The sequence below is a fragment of the Hypanus sabinus genome, chromosome 3, assembly GCF_030144855.1.
Source record: "Hypanus sabinus isolate sHypSab1 chromosome 3, sHypSab1.hap1, whole genome shotgun sequence".
Lineage (NCBI taxonomy): Eukaryota > Metazoa > Chordata > Chondrichthyes > Myliobatiformes > Dasyatidae > Hypanus > Hypanus sabinus.
In genome coordinates this window covers 131,801,447-131,822,960 of record NC_082708.1, presented here as the reverse complement: position 1 = coordinate 131,822,960, position 21,514 = coordinate 131,801,447, and the positions used below count along the sequence as shown (strand labels likewise).

General features: G+C 40.4%; 1 protein-coding gene across 1 annotated transcript in view; it reads right to left on the bottom strand.

Moving 5' to 3' along the window:
- Positions 1-21,514, bottom strand: part of rnf150a (ring finger protein 150a) — a 104,467-nt gene that overhangs the window by 35,964 nt on the left and 46,989 nt on the right. The window contains exons 3-4 of the mRNA XM_059965154.1: positions 7,375-7,446; positions 5,042-5,124 (exon numbers count right to left, since the gene is read on the bottom strand). Coding sequence (XP_059821137.1) covers positions 5,042-5,124; positions 7,375-7,446 — 155 coding nt within the window. The remainder of the gene's footprint in view (positions 1-5,041; positions 5,125-7,374; positions 7,447-21,514) is intronic.

The following is a 21,514-nucleotide window of genomic DNA, read 5'->3' as shown; positions in this document are numbered from 1 at the left end:
TCAGGATTTTCGGTGGAATTGTTTTTTTTTTAAATGCTGGTTCCCATCACACAACTACTGCAATAACAAAATAAAGAAATATAACACTAATCATCATCTACCTTTTCCAATACAGTAATTTATTTTTACTCACATCGCTAAACAATCTCTGTTGAACTTTTAAAAAAAACATGAAGTTAGTTAATTTTTAAGATACAGCTGCTTAATTAAATCAGATTGCAACTGAAATGAATTGCAGCACCCACATAATGAAATTTATGAGCATCAGCTCACATGCTTTGAAAAACTTTTCTTAAATTAATGAAATATTAAATTATTTTGTGAAACCCATTAGAGTATCCATATTTCTTTTGAATATTTCAGATAAACTTATCCTTCTGAGGCAGCACCCAAGGACATTTCAAGTAGCTTCCTTAGCCGCAAATTGAGAACAGCTTAAGCAACATCAAGGTTGGCAGCTGGAAAGTGGTACAGAAGAGAGTTGAATATTGGGTGGTGGTCAGAAATGAGGCCAGGAAAAGGGTAGCGAGCTGAATTCTGAAAAGCCGATGCTGGTATTAAGTTTGGAAGAACAGCTTGCTTCTATTAACCCCAAAAATGGGTTTATTGGAGCTACATGGTGCTCATGATTCAGTAATCAATTTGCTTCTCATCCACTCGTCCGTATGGTTTAAAATTTTCCAGTAAAGTTCTATGCAACTTTATTTAACATATCCCTAGGAACCAGTATATATGTTTTCTTGAAGATGAAATGAAAGCAAAATTGTGCAACAACCTACCTAATGGCCAGGGAACATAAAAACCAGAACAAACTTTCTGTTGCATTATTTACAGGAAGGAGCAAACGCTGAAGGAAAACCATGCCGTTTAGTATTGGATAGTAAGGTGGCAAGAATAAAGCACTGATAGCTCCCAAATGAAAACATTCAGTTTGATGTTTCACACATTATATATGGTAGCTGTTACACAGCGGCATGCGAACGTTTGGGCACCCCCCCCCCCCCACCCCCCGGTCAAAATTTCTGTTACTGTGAATAGTTATTTGAGTAGAAGATGAACTGATCTCCAAAAGTCATAAAGTTAAAGATGAAACATTCTTTTCAACATTTTATTTTTGTTTTGTACAATTTTTAGGGTGAAAAATAGGAAAGGAGCACCATGCAAAAGTTTGGGCACCCCAAGAGGTTTGAGCTCTCAGATAACGTTTACCAAGGTCTCAGACTTTAATTAGCTTGTTAGGGCGATGGCTTGTTCACAGTCATTATTAGGAAAGGCCAGGTGATGCAAATTTCAAAGCTTTATAAATACCCTGACTCCTCAAACCTAGCACTCTGAAAATTAAAATAAATAATGCCCACAAAGCAGAAGGCTGTAAGAAGATAGCAGAGCATTTTCAGGTAGCTGTTTCCTCAGTTCATAACGTCATTAAGAAATGGCAGTTAACAGGAACAGTGGAGGTCAAGTTGAGGGCTGAAAAACCAAGAAAACTTTCCCAGAGAACTGCTCGTAGGATTACTAGAAAGGAAAATCAAAATCCCCATGTGATTGCAAAAGGCCTTCAGGAAGATTTAGCAGACTCTGGAGTGGTGGTGCACTGTCCTACTGTGCAGCAACACCTACACAAATATGACTTCATGGAAGAGTCATCAGAAGAAAACCTCTCCTGCATCCTCACCACAAAATTCAGTGTCAGAAGTTTGCAAAGTAACATCTTAAACAAGGCTGATGCATTTTGGAAACAAATCCTGTGGACTGATGAACTTAAAATAGAACTATTTGGCCACAATGAGCAAAGGTATGTTTGGAGAAAAAAGGGTGCAGAATTTCATGAAAAGAACACCTCTCCAACTGTTAAGCACAGGGGTGGATCAATCATACTTTGGGCTTGTGTTGCAGCCAGTGGCATGGGGAACATTTCACTGGTAGAGGGAAGAATGAATTCAATTCAATACCAGCAAATTCTGGAAGCAAACATCACACTGTCTGTAAAACGGCTGAAAAGAGGATGGCTCTTATAACAGGATAATGATCCTAAACACACCTCAAAATCCACAATGGACCACCTCAAGAGACGCAAGCTGAAGGTTTTGCCATGGCCCTCACAGTCCCCCAACCTAATCATCATCGAAAATCTGTGGATAGACCTCAAAAGAGCAATGCATGCAAGACAGCCCAAGAATCTCACAGAACTAGAAGCCTTTTTCAAGGAAGAATGGGTGAAAATCTCCCAAACAAGAATTGAAAGACTATTAGCTGGCTACAGAAAGCATTTACAAACTATAACACTTGCCAAAGGGGGTGTTACTAAGTACTGACCATGTCAGGGTGCCCAAACTTTTGCTTCGGGCCCTTTTCCTTTTTTGTCATTTTGAAACTGTGGACGACAGAAATAAAAAAGTATTCTTGCTTAAAATATTAAAGAAATGTGTCATCTTTAACTTTATGCATTTTGAAAATCAGGTCATCTTTTACTCGTTTAGCTATTCACAGTAACAGAAGTTTTGACCGGGGTGCCCAAACTTTTGTATGCCACTGTATATTTGCACACATCTAGTTACAACATCTTCAAAATACTTATAATTCCCTTGAAAGAATGCATATGTTTAAAAGAAAACAGGAATCTGTGAAAAGCTTGGCAAAGCTGAACAGGGTGAGTACTTGACTGGACCACTTCCAAAATATGACACATACTAAAAATTTGCAATTTCCAGGTATACAGGTAGTCCCTGAGTTACGAACGTCCCACTTACGGACAACTCGTACTTATGAACCAAGGAAGGAGAATGCCGTCTGCCATTTTAAGTCGTTGCCGTTGACACTGTGTTGAGTGTGTAACTTTGTATTTGGTTTAAATTTTTCTTAGTAAGATTCACCCTGACCCCGACCCCCCCCCCCCCCCCCCATTCTGACTCCCGTACCATCCGTGCCAGGTTGATGTCGAGCTCGTAACTCAACCTCGTTAAAAAAAAACACTGCCACCTCCAGTTTAAATTCCCACACGGTATATCGTGGAGGATCAAATACCCAAACCCAGCACAGCCCCCACTTGTACCATTTAACCTGTCTCAGTGTGGTGCAGCTTAGGACTCGGGGAATTTAGTGCTGTGGTCCTTAGGACCCAGCGGACCTCGGGAGCTGGCGCAGGCCGGGACTCGCCACCCTCAGTGTTTCTGTTCCATTGATAGGAAGCGATCGCGATTGAAAATAAAGTGGAAATAATAAAGCGTTTGGGAGGAGGTGTAACACCATCAGTCATTGGAAAAGCGTTATACTACAGTCGGTCAACAAATGGAACGATTTTAAAGAGTAACGGATAAAGTGAGAATAATGGAGCATGTGAAAGGCCCTGCCCCAATGAAAGCTACAATTATTACTAAGCAACGCAGTGGTTTAATTATTGGAATACATACATTTCTTAAGTGTTTTATATGCATAGAAAGGTAAAGTATACACTATATACTAAGACAAACATATGACTAACTGAAGCTTAATAATACCAGCTGTACTTGTTCTGACTTGCATACAAATCCGACTTAAAGATGGGCTCAGGAACGGAACTCGTACATAACCCAGGGACTGCCTGTAATGTTACTGACTTGATTTCCCACCATACCTGTAGTTGTTGAAAATCAATGTACCTGAATAAATTCATCATAATTTTATAGTTCTTTGGAGGTAGAATAAAAAAATTCTCTTTCAATTTCTTATATTTTGTTTTTCAGTCCATATACAATGAAAAATTGTATAGTCAAAGCAAATGTAGTTTGTTTTTAAATGATGTATCTAGCTAACCTCCATGTCAACATATGGAGAGATTCCAGATCCAGTAATTCTAGTTTAGGAACTATATACAGAAATCACTCATGTATTACAAAGAAATCCAAGGAATTAAACAGCTGGGAAACATCCTTCAACTTTTAACTGAAGTGGAAAAAGTAGGTATTGTCAGTGTTAATTTCATCCAGATCAAGGCCTAAGTACTGCAAGAGTAAACTGCCTTACCAGTAGTAAGAAAAGTAAATTTGGAAAGAATCAACTAGTTATCTGTACATACTTATAATTTCATGAAATAATATCAATGCTTACTAGTGTTCAGATGTAACAATAATTATAAACATCACAGAGTTGCAAGGAATAAACTTTATGCATTATAATTCTGTGAAATTATCTGAAATTTAATCAGTTACAGTCATTTAAAGAATACAGTTTAGGGAGAGTAAGAGTTGTAGTACATTCCACGGGTCCCATTTCTAATCCCCCAATGTACATAAACAAATTAATTGAAGTTGTTTTAATTATAAATTTAATAGATTTTGATAATATTAAACCAGATGTGCAGTTGAAAGGAAAGATAACAATTCTTTGAAAACAATTCATTTATTTATTCAGGGCTTGGTATATGAATCATAAATAAAAACTTTTAAATTTTTATTTATAAATAAAATCTACAACATAACAAGGGTAATGCTTCTGTCCATCCCTATATGCTCTTAAGATGGTACAAAGCCAACTTCTTGAACTCCTGCAGTTCTTCTTGTGAAAGTATTCCTACAACAGCATCAACAGACAGCAAGAGGGAAAAAACAGAGATGGTAGGATTACCATACACTTGGAGTCCCTATTCATTTTGCTGATGAAGATCATGGCTTTTGTCAGTGTCAACAAGCAAGCAACTGCAGTGCACTTTACAGATGATATTCACTGCAGCTATAGTGTGCCAGTGGTGAGTGAGGTACTAATCAAGTAAACTGCTAGGGTGGTGGATTTGGTATAAATCAGACTGCAGGTGCCAGACTTCCTAACTTTTACTTGAGCAGCAATCATTTAAACATGTGAAGGGCATTCACTATCACAACCCTACTTCTTCCTTAATAATTCTACAAAGGCTTTGGGGTGTCATGTGGTGAGCCACTCACCACGATTCCCAACCTCTGAATTGCTCTTGTATTTGTAGTTGCTTCTGTTGATACAATGAGGATGAATAGCAACTCTCATGGAACAAGAATCCACAAAGAAAGCTGAAAGCACAAAGCCAACTTACCGGCATGGTAAAATTCGGACAACGTCATTTGGCTTGTAGCCTTCAATACAAACAGCACAATTATCAAAGTCTGACTCTGTTTCCTGAGAACAAAAAAGTCAACAGCAAAAGTCAAAAACAAAGAAATGTAATGAAACCATGACTATTATTAGCCAATAGTGGATATGCTGATATGGTAGAATTCATTTGTTTTGCACCTAACTATAATTCTATTATATCTTCCCATATGAATAAATGAAATAATGAGACAGCAGGTCACCATCTTACACAGCAAATAGAATTGTACCTTTGCTTGATTTAATTATAATGCAATATAAAAGCTAGCTGAGGAAACAATTTTTAAATATGTAGCAATGTTAGTGTCGGGGTCCTGAGAGAGGCTGCTGAAGAGACATTGGTCATGATCTTTCAAGAATCACTTGATTTTGGCATGGTACTAGAGGACTGGAAGATTGCAAATTTCACTCCACTCTTTAAGAAGGGAGGAATGCAAAAGAAAGGAAATTATAGGCCAGTTAGCCTAACCTCAGTGGTTGAGAAAGTGTTGGGAGTCTATAATAAAGGATGAGATTTCAGGGTACTTGGAGACCAATGATAAAATAAGTCAAAGTAAGCATGGCTTCTGTAAAGGGAAATGTTGCCTGACAAATCTGTTAGAGTCCTTCAAGGATGTGACAAACAGGGTGGACAAAGGAGAGGCAGTGGATATCATTTACTTTGATTTTCAGAAGGCATTTTATAAGGTACCGCACATGAGTCTGCATAACAAGATAAAATTCCCTGACATTACAGGAAAGATACTGGCATGGATAGAGGAATGGCAGATAGGCAGGAGGCAGCGAGTGGGAATGAAAGGGGCCTTTTCTGGTTGGCTACCAGTGACTAGTGGTGTTTCTCAAAGGTCAGTATTGAGACTGCTACTTTTTACATTGTCAATGGTCTGAATAACGAAATTGATGGCTTTGTGGTAAAGTTTGCAGATGATACAAAGATAGGTGGAGGGGTATGAGGAAGCAATGCATTTGCAGCAGGACTTAAATTGGAAGAATGGCAAAAAAGTGGCAGATGAAATAGTGTTGGGAAATGTATGATAATACATTTTAGTAAAAGGAACAATAGTACAGACTATTATCAAAATGGGGAGAAGGTTCAAATTACAGAGGTGCAGAGAGACTTGGGAGTCCTCATGCAAGACTTGCAGAAGGTTAATTTACAGGTTGAGTTTGTGCTAAAGGCAGTAAATGCAATGTTGGCATTTATTTCAAGGGGAATAGAATATAAAAGCAAGAAGATAATGCTGACCCTTTATAAGACACTAGTCAGGCCACACTTGGAGTATTGTCAACAAATTTGGGTCCCATATCTCAGAAAGGATGTGTTGTTATTGGACAGAGTCCAGAGAAGGTACACGAGGATGATTCCAGGAATGAAGGGGTTAACATATGAGGAGCATTTGGCAGCTTTGGATCTATACTCACTGGAATTTAGAAGACTGCATGGGGATTTCATTGAAACCTACCAAATGTTGAAAGGACTAGATAAGGTGGTTTTGGAGTAGATGTTTCCTATGGTGTGGGTATCCAGAACTAGAGGGCACAGCCTTAAATATGAGAGCAACCTTTTAAAACAGAGTTAAAGATTAATTTTTTTAGCCAGAGAGCAGTGAATCTGTGGAATCCTCTGCCACAGACTGTAGTGGAGGTCAAGTCCACGGATATATTTAAGGTGGAAGCTGAAACGAAGTTGGAATGATTGGTCAGAGCATGAAAGGATATGGAGAGAAGGCATGTGTATGAGGTTGAGTGGGATCCGGGATCAGACATGATGGAATGATAGAGCAGACTCAATGGCCTAATTCTGCTCCTATGCCTTACGGTCTTAGCAGATACTACCCACCCCTAACTAACCTCTTATGTGCCTATTTGAATTACTAATGTCTGGCAATTGATTTTCTAAATTGAGATGCTATGCAACTTAGGAATATTTTTAAAATGCAGCTATCTTTATATACCTTCTACCTTAGTATTTGTGAAGCATTGAGATAATGGATTTTGAAGGTACAGTTCAAGAAACACTTGTAAATTGTTGAAATGGCATCTTGTAAATGGCACAATCTGCAATTAAGGTGCAATGGAATAGTATTGTAGACTGGTGCCTGAGCTTGTTGAGTTTAGTAAGTGAAGAATATTCTACTACGTTACAGATACATATAGATGTTAAGAGCAGGGAGAGTCAAGTGTGTATTACTCACTGCAGAACAGGCAAACTTGGAAGTCCCTGTGGCTACTGCAACTATATGGCTGACTCAATTATGTTTTTAGAAAATTTAATACCTTATCACCTTTCTTGATTGTTCTAACTTGAAGCTTCCCAATGGCTTTTTTAGCAGCATCTCCAAGGCGACGCTGGAAAACAAAATGTTTCACTGGTTACACTTTCATGAAATTACAACTTCTACTATACAGTGAACTGTAATTCAACATTCACAAAATGCATGACAATATTTGTATCATCAGAATGGACAGATTTTGTGGGAACATATTAGCTCAACTGTCAGATCACCAACAATTCTTTTCTTAACACTCATGGACTTCAATTTTTCCATGCTCAAAACCCAGATGTTGCTGTCAGTAGTTTGGTGCCAGACAAGTGACTGCATCTCAGCACTAAACCCCTCATGAAGTCAGAATGGGACTGTAAAGTTCGAAACTTCTCCAGAACCTACAATGAGATATACAAATAAAGATCCTGTGCCAAGTTGGTGGTAGCACAGAAAGTGCTTCTTATTCATTTCAATGGAGGGAAACATCTCGCAAGAAATTTGGTAAATATTGTGTTTTTAACTTTTGGTTTTGAAAAAACTTATCAAATGCTTTGAATGTCAGAAACATTCAGATTTTGCCAGTTCTACCCAACTCAGAAGCAAGATTTTTTTCAGTTAACAAAGTACTTTCATTTAGAGAAATTTCTTTTGGCTTCTTTCCATTTTAATCTGTACAGTCAGTCCCAATATGAACCATGAGTAAAAACATTCGAACTATTTTAAAAAATGTATAAAATTTTTAAATATATAACATAAATATGCAAACACTTTTGTCCATCTCTATATGCCCTTAATGAGAGGCGGTGCCATCTTCCTGAAATTCCCTGCAGTTCTTCTTGTGAATTATTTCTACAACACTGTTACAATGTTCAAGGAAGACCTCGTCATTACAAAGTGACTTGGTCTTAAGGATCAGAACTGTTTTAGGACATAGAAACAAAGGACATTTCAGCACAGAACAGGCCCTTCAGCACACAATGTTCTGCCTACTCTAAGATCAATCTAATTCTTTTTTACATTACCCTCCATTTTCTATCATCCATGTGCCTAAGATTCATTTTATTTATTTATTTTTTAACAAACGTTCCTAATGTATCTGAATCTACCACCATCCCTAGCAGTGTATTCCAAGCACTAGCTATTCTACCCTCTAAAAAACTTAAAATTATGCACTCCTTACTACCCACAACTGACCTGGGAAAAAGGAGCTGGCTGTCCATTCTACCTATGCCTTTTATCATCTTATACAGCTCTATCAAGTCATCCCTCATCCTCTTTCACTCCAAAGAGAAAATTCCTAGCTCTTGCAACCTTTCACAGTAAGATATGTTCTCCAATCCAGGTGATGTCCTGAAAAATCTCCTCTGCGCTCTCTCCAAAGATTCAACATCCTTCGTATAATGAGGAGAGCAGAACTGAGCACAATATTCTAAGTGTGGTATATAGGCAGTCCCCAGGTTACGTATGAGTTAGGTTCCTGAGTCTGTCTTTAAGTCGGATTTGTACGCAAGTCAGAACAAGTACATCCGGTATTATTTAGCGTCAGTTAGTCAAACGTTTGTCTTAGTATATATTTTACCTTTATGCATATAAAACACTTCAAAAACATATGTATTCCAACAATTAAACCACTGCGTTGGTTAGTAATAATTGTAGCGTTCATCGGGGCAGGGCCTTTCACATATTCCATTATTCTCACTTGATCCTTTAAAATTGTTCCGATTGTTGACCGACTGTAGCCTAACACTTTTCCAATGACTGATGATGTTTCACCTCTTTCCAAATGCTTTATTATTTCCACTTTATTTTAAAATCGTGATCGCTTCCCATCAATGGAACAGAAACACTGCGGGCGGTGGGTCCCGACCTCTGCCAGCTCCCTTGGTCCGCTGGGTTGTAAGGACCACCGCATTGAATTCCCCAGGTCCTAAACTCCACCACATTGAGGCAGGTTAAATGGGACAAGTGGGGGCTGTGCTGGGTTTGGGTATTTGATCCTCCATAATATTCTGCGTGGAAATTTAAACTGGAGGTGGTAGTGTTTTTTTAACGAGGTCGAGTTGCGAGCTTGACATCAACCCAGCACAGATGGTAATGGGAGTCACTGGATCGACATCAACCTGGCACAGGAGCGGTCTGTCACTGGATCGAACTTGGGAACCTCAGTTCTCCAGCCTGGCGCTAATCTCACTGCGCCACCAGCCAACCGGAATGGGGTTGGGGTCAGGGTGAATCTTGCTAAGAAAAATTTAAACCAAATACAAAGTTACACACTCAACACAGTGTCAACGGCACCGACTTAAAATGGTGGACAGCATCGCGATCCAACTTAAAATGGCGGACAGCGTTCTCCTTCCTCAGTTTGTAAGTTTGCCTGTAAGTCAGACGTTCGTAACTCGGGGACTACCTGTAATCGGGGTTTTATAGAGTTGCAACATTACATCATGGCTCTTGAACTCAATCCCCCTACTGATGAAGGCCAACAACAATCTTTGAGGGATCAATGGACGTGGACACCAAGATCCCTCTGTTCCTCCACACTGCTGAGAATCCTGCCATTAACCCTATATTCAAGACTTCAAAAACTTCACACTTATTTGAATAGAACTCTATCTGCCATTTCTCAGCACAGATTTTCATCCTACCAATATCCCAGTTCAATTATCAACAGCCTTCTACAAATCCCCATATTTCACAATTTTCTGAAGGACCTAGCAGACCAAACAGGTATGGAAACCTTAAGCGGATGAACATTCATTGCCATCGCTGGAAGCAAGGTGGAGGGTAGGGCACTCCAAGCCAGGCTAAAATGCAGAGGGATGGGTCCCCCCTACCCAGCATCTTGCTAGCAAACATGCAGTCATTGGAGAATAAAATTGAGCACCTGGGGTCAAGATTGCTGTAATGAAAGGAAATTAGAGATTGTTGTGTTCTATGTCTGAGCAAGATGTGGATTTCTCCTAGAATGCCATATTCAGCATTCATACAGGAAAGGCTTCTTGATTTACTGAATGGACCAAACTGCTGATTCGGAAAAGGCAAAAGGTTAAGGTGTGTGTTTCATGATAAACTTTCAGTCATACTCTGATGAGGCAGCTTTGTTGAATTCTTATTCCCCCAACCTTGAATGTCTAACAGGTAAATGCCATCCATTCCATTTACCCCAGGAATTGTCATCCACAATCCTAATCGTAGTTTACATACTTCCAGTGGCCAACTATAATCAAATGCTTGAGATACTGCAAGATGCCGTCTCCAACCAAGAAACAGCCCATCCTGATACATTTCAAATCAGTCAGAGACTTCAACCAGGCTGGTTTGAAGAAAACCCTTCCCAATTACCACCAGCAAACAACCTGTAGCACCACAGGTCCCAACACACTAAACTATGTTTATACTAAGATAAGCATTACAGTGAGCCAAAACAATTAGCACCTAGTGGTCAGCTGAAACCAATCCCAGGCTGACTTTCACTGATGATCTTTGTCCCAATCAAGGATTCATTTGTTCTGGGATAAACCATTCAAATAGTTGTACTGGGAGTTTGAGCCGAATTGTGAGACTTGTGTAGTTTTAATGAATAAAGGGTTATTTTGTATTCCAGTTGTCCTATTGTCTGGCTTCAGGTCTCATCAGTAGTTATAGGTATGCAAACAAAACCATAAGGAATGCCTATTGTTCCATGCCTAGACTGCACTTCAGTAAATTGGATCACTGGGCTGTCTCTGGCAGAAGCTAAAGAGCAAAACTCCAGAGATTAGGAAGACAAGGAGGTGGTTGCAGGAGGCAGAGGAACAGTTACAGGATTGCTTCGAGTCAGTGGACTGGGCCATGTTCAAGGACTCATCTGTGGATCTGAATGGTTGTCACTGACTTTATTAAAAAAGTTGTAGATGAGCGTATCCCCACAAAAAAACACCCAGAGTCTTCCCCAACCAGAAACCCTGGATAAACCAAGAGATTTGCAATCTGTTGAGGACCAGATCAGGGGCATTCAAGTATGGTGATGAAGAAAGTTACAGGAGATACAGTTACAATCTCTGGAAAGCCATCTCACGGGCAAAGTGGCAATTCCAGACTAAACTTGAATCAATGAAGGATGTTTGCCATTTGTGGCAGGGCATGAATACTATCGCCTTTTATAAAGCTAAATTAAGTGCCATAGGTGGTTCACAGCAGGGCTTCACCTCCAGGTGAGTTCTATGCCTCCTATACTTGCTTTGACCCTCAAGAATTCACACAGCCCCTGGTGATCCTGTGATTTCAGTCTCTGAGTCTGACATGTGAGCAGCCTTCAGGAGGGTGAACTATTGGGCCCTGATGGGCTATCTAGTCAAGTGCTAAAATCCTGTGCTGATCAACTGGTTGGAGTGTTCACTAAGATCTTTAATCTCTCACTTTGGCAGTCCCATGTACCCACCTGCTTCAAACAGGCTTCAATTATATCAGTGCCCAAGAAAAAAAAAGGTAACCTGCCTCAATGACTATCATCCAGGAACACTTAGATCCCCAGTGATGAAGTGTTTTGAGAGGCTGATGATGAAACATAATGCTTGAGAAGCAGTTTGGATTTGGTCCAATTTGCTGACCAGAGCAACAGGTCCACTGCAAATGCCATCTCATTGGCTCTTCACTCAACTATGAAACATCTGGACAGCAAAGGTGCATACATCAGGATGCTTGTCGTCAACTACAGCTCAGCGTTCAATACCACCATCCCCTCAAAACCAATCAAGGTGGTCCGATACCTTGGCCTCAAAACCTCTTTGTACAATTGGATCCTCGATTTCCTCACTGGCATACCCTAGTCCGTTTGGATTGGCAACAACATCGCCATGATTTCTATCAGCACAGGTGCACCACAAGGCTGTGTACTTAGCCCCCTGCTCAACTTACTTTACACTTATGCACAACTCCAATGCCATATTCAAGTTTGCTGACACCACCACCGTTGGAGACCAAATCAAAGGTGGTAATGAATTAGCATATAGAAGAGATTAAAAAATCTGGCTGAGTGGTGCCACGACAACAACCTTTTGCTCAATGTCAGCAAGACCAAGGAGCTGATTATTGACTTCAGAAGGAAACCAGAGGTCCATGAGCCAATCATCATCAGAGGATCAGAGATGGAGAGAGTCAACAACATTACATTCCTCAGTGTTATTGTTTCAGAGGATCTATCTTGGGCCCTGCACTTAAGTGCAATTACAAAGAAAGCATGGCAGTGCTTCTACTTCCACAGGAGTTTGCGAAGATGTGGCATGACATCTAAAACTTTGACAAACTTCCATAGATGTGTAGTGGAGACTATGTTGACTAGCTGAATAACAGCCTGTACAGAAACACCAAAGCCCTTGAACAAAAAATCCTACAAAAAGTAGTGATACGGCCCAGTCCAATACAGGTAAAGCCTTCCCCACCATTGAGTTCATCTATACAAAACATTGTTGCAGGAAGGCGGCATCCACTATCAGGGACCGCTACCACCCTGAACATGCTTTCTTCTCACTGCTGCCAACAGAAAGGTAGTACAGAAGCCTCAGGACTCACACTACCAGGTTCAGGAATAGTTATTACCCTTCAGCCCGTGCACATGAACGAAAGGGGATAATTTCACTCATCCCATCATGGAAATGGTCCCCACAACCAATGGACTCACTTTCAAGGACCTTTCATCTCATGCCCTCAATATTTATGGCTTATTTATTTATTGTTATTATTTCTTTCTTGTCATATTTGCATTGTTTGTTGTCTTTTGCACACTGGTTGACCACCTAAGTGGCCTTTCATTTATTATATTATGGTTACATTCTATAATTGAGTATAATCCACAAGAAAATGAATCTCAGGGTTGTATATGGTGGCATAAATGTATTTGGGTAATAAATTTACTCTAAACAGTCTTCTACACTATCCACAGCATCACCAACCTGCGTGTCATCTGTAAACTTATCAACCCACTCTTCTACTTCCCCATCCTAGTCACATAAAAAGATTATAAACAGCAGAGGAGTCTGAACAGATCTCTGTGGAATACCACTGTTCAACCACCTCCACGATCTCTCTACAATCACCTTTTGTCTTCAATGGGCAAGCTAATTCTGAATCCACACAGTAAAATTTCCCTTTCCCATCCTTCTGCCTTTCTAAATGAGCCTACCAAGGGGAACCTTGCCAGACACCTTGCTAATATTGATATACACTACATCACAACTTTACCTTCAATCTGTTTGGCCACTACCTTGAAGAATTCAATCATGCTTGTGAGGGATGATCTATCCTCACAAAACCATGCTGACTATCCCTAATCAGTCTATGCTTCTCCAAATCCTGTTGTTATGAATCCTTTCTAATAATTCCAGAACTGAAGTAAGATTCACCAGTCTTTAACTCTGAGTGTTATCCCTACTTCCTTTCTTGAACAAAGGATTAAAATTTACCACCCCCCCCCCCCCCCAATTATCTGGTGCTACTCCTGTTGCTAGTGAGAACACAGAACATTGCCAAAGGTGCAGCAGCATCTGCCTTCACTGTGTGCAATAGCATGTGCAATAACATGTCTGGCCATTGGGGACTTATCAGGTTTCTGCTGGAAAGATGCCCAAGGTAAACATGGATTTATTTTTTAAGTTGTCAAAAAGTCATCTGAGTAGACTGCAAAATGAACCCAATGATCATCCAACCTCACCCAAATTCTTCATTAATCCCACATCTTCTTCAACTATTTACATTTCAGTTTGCCATGTGCTTAGTTACTAGCATCCAGTGATCTTGAATTCCTTCCAAGTGTCCCTCCATCTTGTTGTCCAAGTTTAATAACTACTTGAAATTCAATCATGTTGACTCAGCTTTTCATATCTACTTAGAATCTTTCATTCTTTGGCTCAGTACTGCTTTTTCCTTACATGAAGTCACAGGCCTTGTACTTGTATATTAACTACAATTATATAGCAAAATATTCAGTAAACCTTATTTTTCCATTTATTTTGCATTCATACATCCAGGGACAAATAATATGATATTCCTGAATTTCTTAAAAATCATTACCATAGTCTTTGAAATAATAGTCAGTTTTATTTTTCCACTGAATTTTTTGGATTTCCAGCTCACTTTATCTTTAATTGGAGCTCCATGCCTTCAGTTATAGCATCAGGGGATTAAGTAAACTTGTAACCAACAAATGTATACGAAAGATATATATTTTAAAAAATCAGCAGAGAGTCAGAGTTACCCACCATAGAAACCTGTTTGTGCTGACCAAACTGCCAACTTGATCTTTGCCTGTGTTTGGCCGAGATCCCTAAACCTTTCCTCCATGCGCCTCCCTAACTAGTGTTTAAACTTTTCAATGATACCCACCCCAGCGCTACATCTGGAAGTTCACTCCACATTTCTACCACCATCACTGTGGAAATGTCATCCCTTAGATCTCTTTAAACTTTTCTCCTCTCATCGCTATTCTCTTCCCCAAATTCCCTAGTTTTCATGACCTATGTCACTGTAAATACAGGTAAGAAATATTTATTTTTTGTTTATTATTGCAACAACCTCTGTGCCTTAACACATTGATCTGTACAGAGACCTATACTCTTGCAAGTTAACCTTTTGCTCTAAACATACTCTTTGAATCTCTTAGGATTTTGTATTGTCGTTTCTGCTAAAGCTATCTTGTGCCCTTTTTACCCTCCTGATTTCACTTGAATGCAATCCTACATCCTTTATAGTCCTCAAATTAGACTGCAATTAAGCTTGCGCTGTAATTAAAACTGCAATCGCACGGAAATGATGGGATTCAATGTATTTATGCAGAATTTATACTTGTAATTTTAAGATCCTACGATGATATAGTACATAATGATACCCAATGATAAGATAAAAATAACTAAAGCAGCGGCACTGGAATTTGTAATATGACAGGCTATCAACCGCTTCTCCTTGATCCCAATGATGGCTTCAATTAGACCAAAATTTACTATAAATAAAAATGAAAACATTTCAACCAGAATAGACAAATAATAAAACAATTGAATTGTATTCCACCACCATTCTAAAAGCTCGAGATCAAGCATTAAACTGTCCAGAAAAGCAACAAACCCAGATTCTAGATGTCTGAAACATCACAAAAAATTAAAAATGCTGGTCAGTAAGTCAAGTAGCATCTATGCAATGAGAGAGGGAGTTAACGCATCATGCCAATATCCTTTCATCAGAATAGACAGTAGCCAAACTGCTGAGTAATACCAGGGCCACTGATAGCAGCATCCTTTTTCTGTATGACTGCAATCTGTAAACAGGATTCACAATCCACCAGTTTCACTTATGCACTCCACAGGAGTGGGTCGCACAAAGAATAGCCTTTATCTGCACAAAATCAACTAAATGTAGCACAGCGGTTAGGTCTACATGCCATAGTGTTCTGTAGCTCTGAATTCGACACTTGTTTAAATGACAAAGCATATCCAAGCCAATGCTGCTGCTTTTGTCTATTTTGTCTATCACCACAATAGGGCTACAGCGGATGTGATCTCATTGGTTCTTCATATGGCCTTGAATCACAATACTAACACTGGTAGCTCTTTATTGACTACAGCTCAACATTTATCACAATTATTCCTACAGTTCTGATCAAAAAGTTCCAAAACCTGGGCCTCTGTACCACCCTCTGCAAATAGATCCTTACCTACCAGATCACAGTCTGTGCAGATTGGAAATAACATCTCCACCTCACTGATAATCAACACAGGCACACCTCAAGGATGTGTGCTCAGCCCACTGCTCTACCCTCTCTACACCCATGCCTAGCCACCTATAATTTGCTGACAACACAACTATTATTGGCAGAACTTAAGATGATGATGAGAAGGCATACAGGAATGAGATATATCAATTAGTTTCAGGAACAGCTTCTTCCCCTCTGCCATCCGAGTCCTAAATGGACATTGAACCTGTGAACACTACATCACTTTTTTAATATATTATTTCTGCTTTTTGCATGATTTTAAGTCTATTCAATATACAGATACTGTAATTGATTTACTTGTTTATTATTATTTTCTTCTATATTATGTATTGCATTGAACTGCTGCTGCTAAGTTAACCTTGCTGGGGATGATAAACCCGATACTAATTCTGATAGTCAAGTGGCATTGTAGCAACAACTTTGCACTCAACATCAGCAAGGCCAAAGAATTGATTGTGGAATTCAGAAAGGGTAAGATGAGGGAACACACATCAATCCTCAAGGGGTCAGAAGTGGAAAGGGTGAGTAATTTCAAGTCCTGGGTGTCAAAATCTCATGCTCCCTCCTGGGCCAGCACATCAATGCAGTTACAAGGACAGCAGCTATATTTCATCAGCTGTTTGAGGAGGTTTGGTACGTCACCAAGACACTCACAAATTTCGACCAGTGAATCGTGAAGAGCACTCTAATTGGCTGCTATGGGGGGGGGGGGGGGTCAATGCACAGAATCAAAATAAGCTGCAGAAAATTGTAAACTTAGTCAGCACCATCATGGGCACGAGCCTTTCCAGCATCCAGGATGTCTTCAAGAAGAAAGTCTCAAAAAAGGTGGCATCATCATTAAGGGCCTCCATCACCCCAGATATGCTCTCTTCTCATTGCTACCACCAGGGAGGAGGTATAAGAGCCTGAAGACAAACTCAACAATTCAGGAATAGCTTCTTCCTCTCTGTCATCAGATTGAATGGACATTGAACCCATGAACACTATTTCACTACATTTTCCTCTCATTTTGCACTATTTAACAAAAATTATATATACACACTGTAATTTACAGTATTTAATTATGTATACAATGTACTACTGTTGCATAACAAATTTCCCCATATATGCAAGTGATATTAAACCTGATTTTGATTTAATAATTTCATTTGCAGAAATCCAAAATTCACAAAAAAAAACTTGCTAGAGATAAAAATCCTACCATGTAGAATGGCAATAATAAAAAGCAGTGGAAAAGTTTTATGTGTACATTAAGGTTACACATGTAGAAGGGCTTCTTGATAAGATGACATGAAGACAAAGATGAGACCAGACTCATAAGGAGCATAATACCAGTTCAGAATTGGCACACTGAATGGTCTGCAAAATTCTAATAGCTGAATATTTTAATAATCTAACTGCTTAACTGTCACAATCTTTTCATTATTTGCACAAATGTTAAAGATTTTTTTAAAAACAGATTACATGATAACAAAAATATTTAGACACCAAAAGAGAATTTGCTTACATACAATAGCTTTCTTGGTCTCTGTGTAGTATATGGTGACATTATGTACTTTGATAATAAATTTACTATGAACTTTGGTTTTCTTAGAGCATTATGTAGAACAATGACCTTTGAATTATTAAAATGCACATCGTGGGTCTTTCCCACTATAGAGTTTTGCATCACCTCGCCTCTGAAGAAAAACATCTGCTTGTTGCTTTACTTTTTAAAATTCAATTACTGAACACAGTAGTCAATAAGCACTGACCAAACTCCCACAAATCATAATACACTGGATTCTAGGTCATCCATTTATTTAGGGCAGTTCTTAAAGAACAAAAACTAGAGAGTACCCCTGTGGCTATCCCCCTGAACAATAAGTACTCCTGCTTGAGTACTGTTGGGCAGAGCATCCTACCTGGGGGAAGAGGCAGTGGGCGTGCTTCTGGCACAGAGTCTGACCCTATGGCTCAGAAGGGTAGGGAAAGGAAGAGAAAGGCAGTAGTGATAGGGGACTCTATAGTTAGGGGGTCAGACAGGTGATTCTGTGGATGCAGGAAAGAAACTTGGATGGTAGCTTGCCCTCCAGGTGCCAGGGTTCAGGATGTTTCAGATCGCATCCACGATATCCAGCAGTATGGGAGGGAGAACTACCAGAGGTTGTGGTACATATTGGTACCAATGATGTAGGTAGGAAAAGGGAAGAGGTCCTGAAAACAGACTACAGGGAGTTAGGAAGGAAGTTAAGAAGCAGGACCACAAAGGTAGTAATCTCGGGATTAATGCTTGTGCCACGTGACAGTGAGTATACAAATAGAGTAAGGTGGAGGATAAATGTGTGGCTGAGGGATTGAAGCGGGGGGGGGGGCAGGCATTCAGATTTCTGGGTGTTTGGGACCTCTTTTGGGGCAGGTGTGACCTGTTCAAAAAGGACGGGTTGTACTTGAATCCCAGGGGGACCAATATCCTGGTGGGGAGGTTTGCTAAGGCTACTGGGGAGAGTTTAAACTAGAATTACTGGGGGGTGGGAACCGAACTGAAGAGACTGGGGAAGAGGAGGTTGGCTCACAAATAAGAGAAACCTTGGAGACGGTGTGTGAGAGAGGATAGGCAAATGATAGAGAAGGGATACACTCAGACCATCGGTTTGAGATGAGTCTATTTTAACGCAAGGAGTATTGTGAACAAAGAGTATGCGCTTAGCATGGATCAGTACTTGGGAGATATGATGTGGTGGCCATTACAGAGACTTAGATGGCTCAGGGACAGGAATGGTTACTTCAAGTGCCAGGTTTTAGATGTTTCAGAAAGAACAGGGAGGGAGGCAAAAAAGGTGGGGGTGTGGCACTGCTGATCGGAGATAGTGTCACAGCTGCAGAAAACATGGACATTATGGAGGGATTGTCTACAGAGTCTCTGTGGGTGGAGGTTAGGAACAGGAAGGGGGTCAATTACTCTACTGGGTATTTTGTTTTTAATATAGGCCGCCCTATAGTAACAGGGATATCGAGGAGCAGATTGGGAAACAGATCCTGGAAAGCTGTAATAATAACAGAGTTGGCAGGGTAGATTTTAATCTCCCAAATATCAATTGGCATCTCCCTAGAGCAAGGGGTTTAGATGGGGTGGAATTTGTTAGGTGTGTTCAGGAAGGTTTCTTAACACAATATGTATGTAGATAAGCCTACAAGAGGAGAAAACTGTACTTGATTTGGTATTGGGAAATGAACCTGGGCAGGTGTCAGATCTCTCAGTGGGAGAGCATTTTGGAGATAGTGATCATAATTCTATCTCCTTTGCAATAGCATTGGAGAGAGATAGGAACAGACAAGTTAGAAAAGTTAGAAAAGGAGTAAAGGGAATTATGAAGCTATCAGGCAGGAACATGGAAGCTTAAATTGGGAACAGATGCTCTCAGGGAAAGGTACGGAAGAAGTGTGGCAAATGCTCAGGGGATATTTGTGTGGAGTTCTGCATAGGTACGTTCCAATGAGACAGGGAAGTTATGGTAGGGTACAGGAACTGTGGTGTACAAAGGCTCTAGTAAATCTAGTCAAAAAGAAAAGCTTACAAAGGTTCAGAGAGCTAGGTAATGTTAGAGATCTAGAAGATTCTAAAGCTAACAGGAAGGATCTTAAGGAGGAAATCAGGAGAGCCAGAAGGGGCAATGAGAAGGCCTTGGCGGGCAGGATTAAGGAAAACCCCAAGGCATTCTACAAGTATGTGAAGAGCAAGAGGATAAGAGGTGAAAGAATAGGACCTATCAAGTGTGACAGTGGGAAAGTGTGTATGGAACCGGAGGAAATAGCCAAGGTACTTAATGAATACTTTACTTCAGTATTCACTATGGAAAAGGATCTTGGTGATTATAGTGATGACTTACAGCGGACTGAAAAACTTGAGCATGTAGATATTAAGAAAGAAGATGTGCTGGAGCTTTTGGAAAGCATCAAGTTGGATAAGTCACCGGGACTGGACGAGTTGTACCCCAGGCTACTGTGGGAGGCAAGGGAGGAGATTGCTGAGCCTCTAGCGATGATCTTTGCATCATCATTGGAGATAGGAGAGGTTCCGGAGGATTGGAGGGCTGTGGATGTTGTCCCTTATTCAAGAAAGAGTAGAGATAGCCCAGGAAATTATACACCAGTGAGTCTTACTTCAGTGGTTGGTAAATTGATAGTGAAGATCCTGAGAGGCAGGATTTATGAACATTTAGAGAGGCATAATATGATTAGGAATAGTCAGCATGGCTTTGTCAAGGGCAGGTCGTGCTTTACGAGCCTGATTGAATTTTTTGAGGATGTGACTAAACACATTGATGAAGGAAGAGCAATAGATGTAGTGTATATGGATTTCAGCAAGGCATTTGATAAGGTACCCCATGCAAGGTTTATTGAGAAAGTTGAGGCGGCATGGGATCCAAGGGGACATTGCTTTGTGGATCCAGAATTGGCTTGCTCACAGAAGACAAAGAGTGGTTCTGCATGGAGGTCAGTCACCAGTGGAGTGCCTCAGGGATCTGTTCTGGGACCTTTAGTATTCGTGATTTTTATAAATGACCTCGATGAGCAAGTGGAGGGATAGGTTAGTAAGTTTGCTGATGACGCAAAGGTTGGGGGTATTGTGGATTGTGTGGAGGGCTGTTGGAGGTTACAGCGGGACATTGATAGGATGCAAAGCTGGGCTGAGAAGTGGCAGATGGAGTTCAACCCAGGTAAGTGTGAAATGGTTCATTTGGTCAGGTCAAATATGATGGCAGAATATAGCATAAATGGTAAGACTCTTGACAGTGTGGAGGATCAGAGGGATCTTGGGGTCCGAGTCCATAGGACACTCAAAGCAGCTGCGCAGGTTGACTCTTTGGTTAAGAAGGCATGTGTTGTATTGACCTTCATGAATCGTGGAATTGAATTTAGGAGCTGAGAGGTAATGTTGCAGCTATACAGGACCCTGGTCAGACGCCACTTGGAGTACTGTGCTCAGTTCTGGTGGCCTTACTAGAGGAAGGATGTGGAAGCCATAGAAAGGGTACAGAGGAGATTTACAAGGATGTTACCTGGATTGGGGAGTGAACTTGGCCTTTTCTCCTTGGAGCAATGGAGGATGAGAGGTGACCTGATAGAGGTGTATAAGATGATGGGAGGCATTGATCATGTGGATAGCCAGAGGCTTTTCCCCAGGGCTGAAATGGCTGCCTCAAGAGGGCACAGGTTTAAGGTACTGGGGTGTAGGTACAGAGGAGATTTCAGGGGTAAGTTTTTTTTTAAAAAAACGCAGAGAGTGATGAGTGCATGGAATGGGCTGCCGACAACGGTGGTGGAGGTGGATACGATAGGGTCTTTTAAGAGACTTTTGGATAGGTACATGGAGCTTAAAAGAGGGCTATGGGTAACCCCAGTAATTTCTAAGGTAGGGACATGT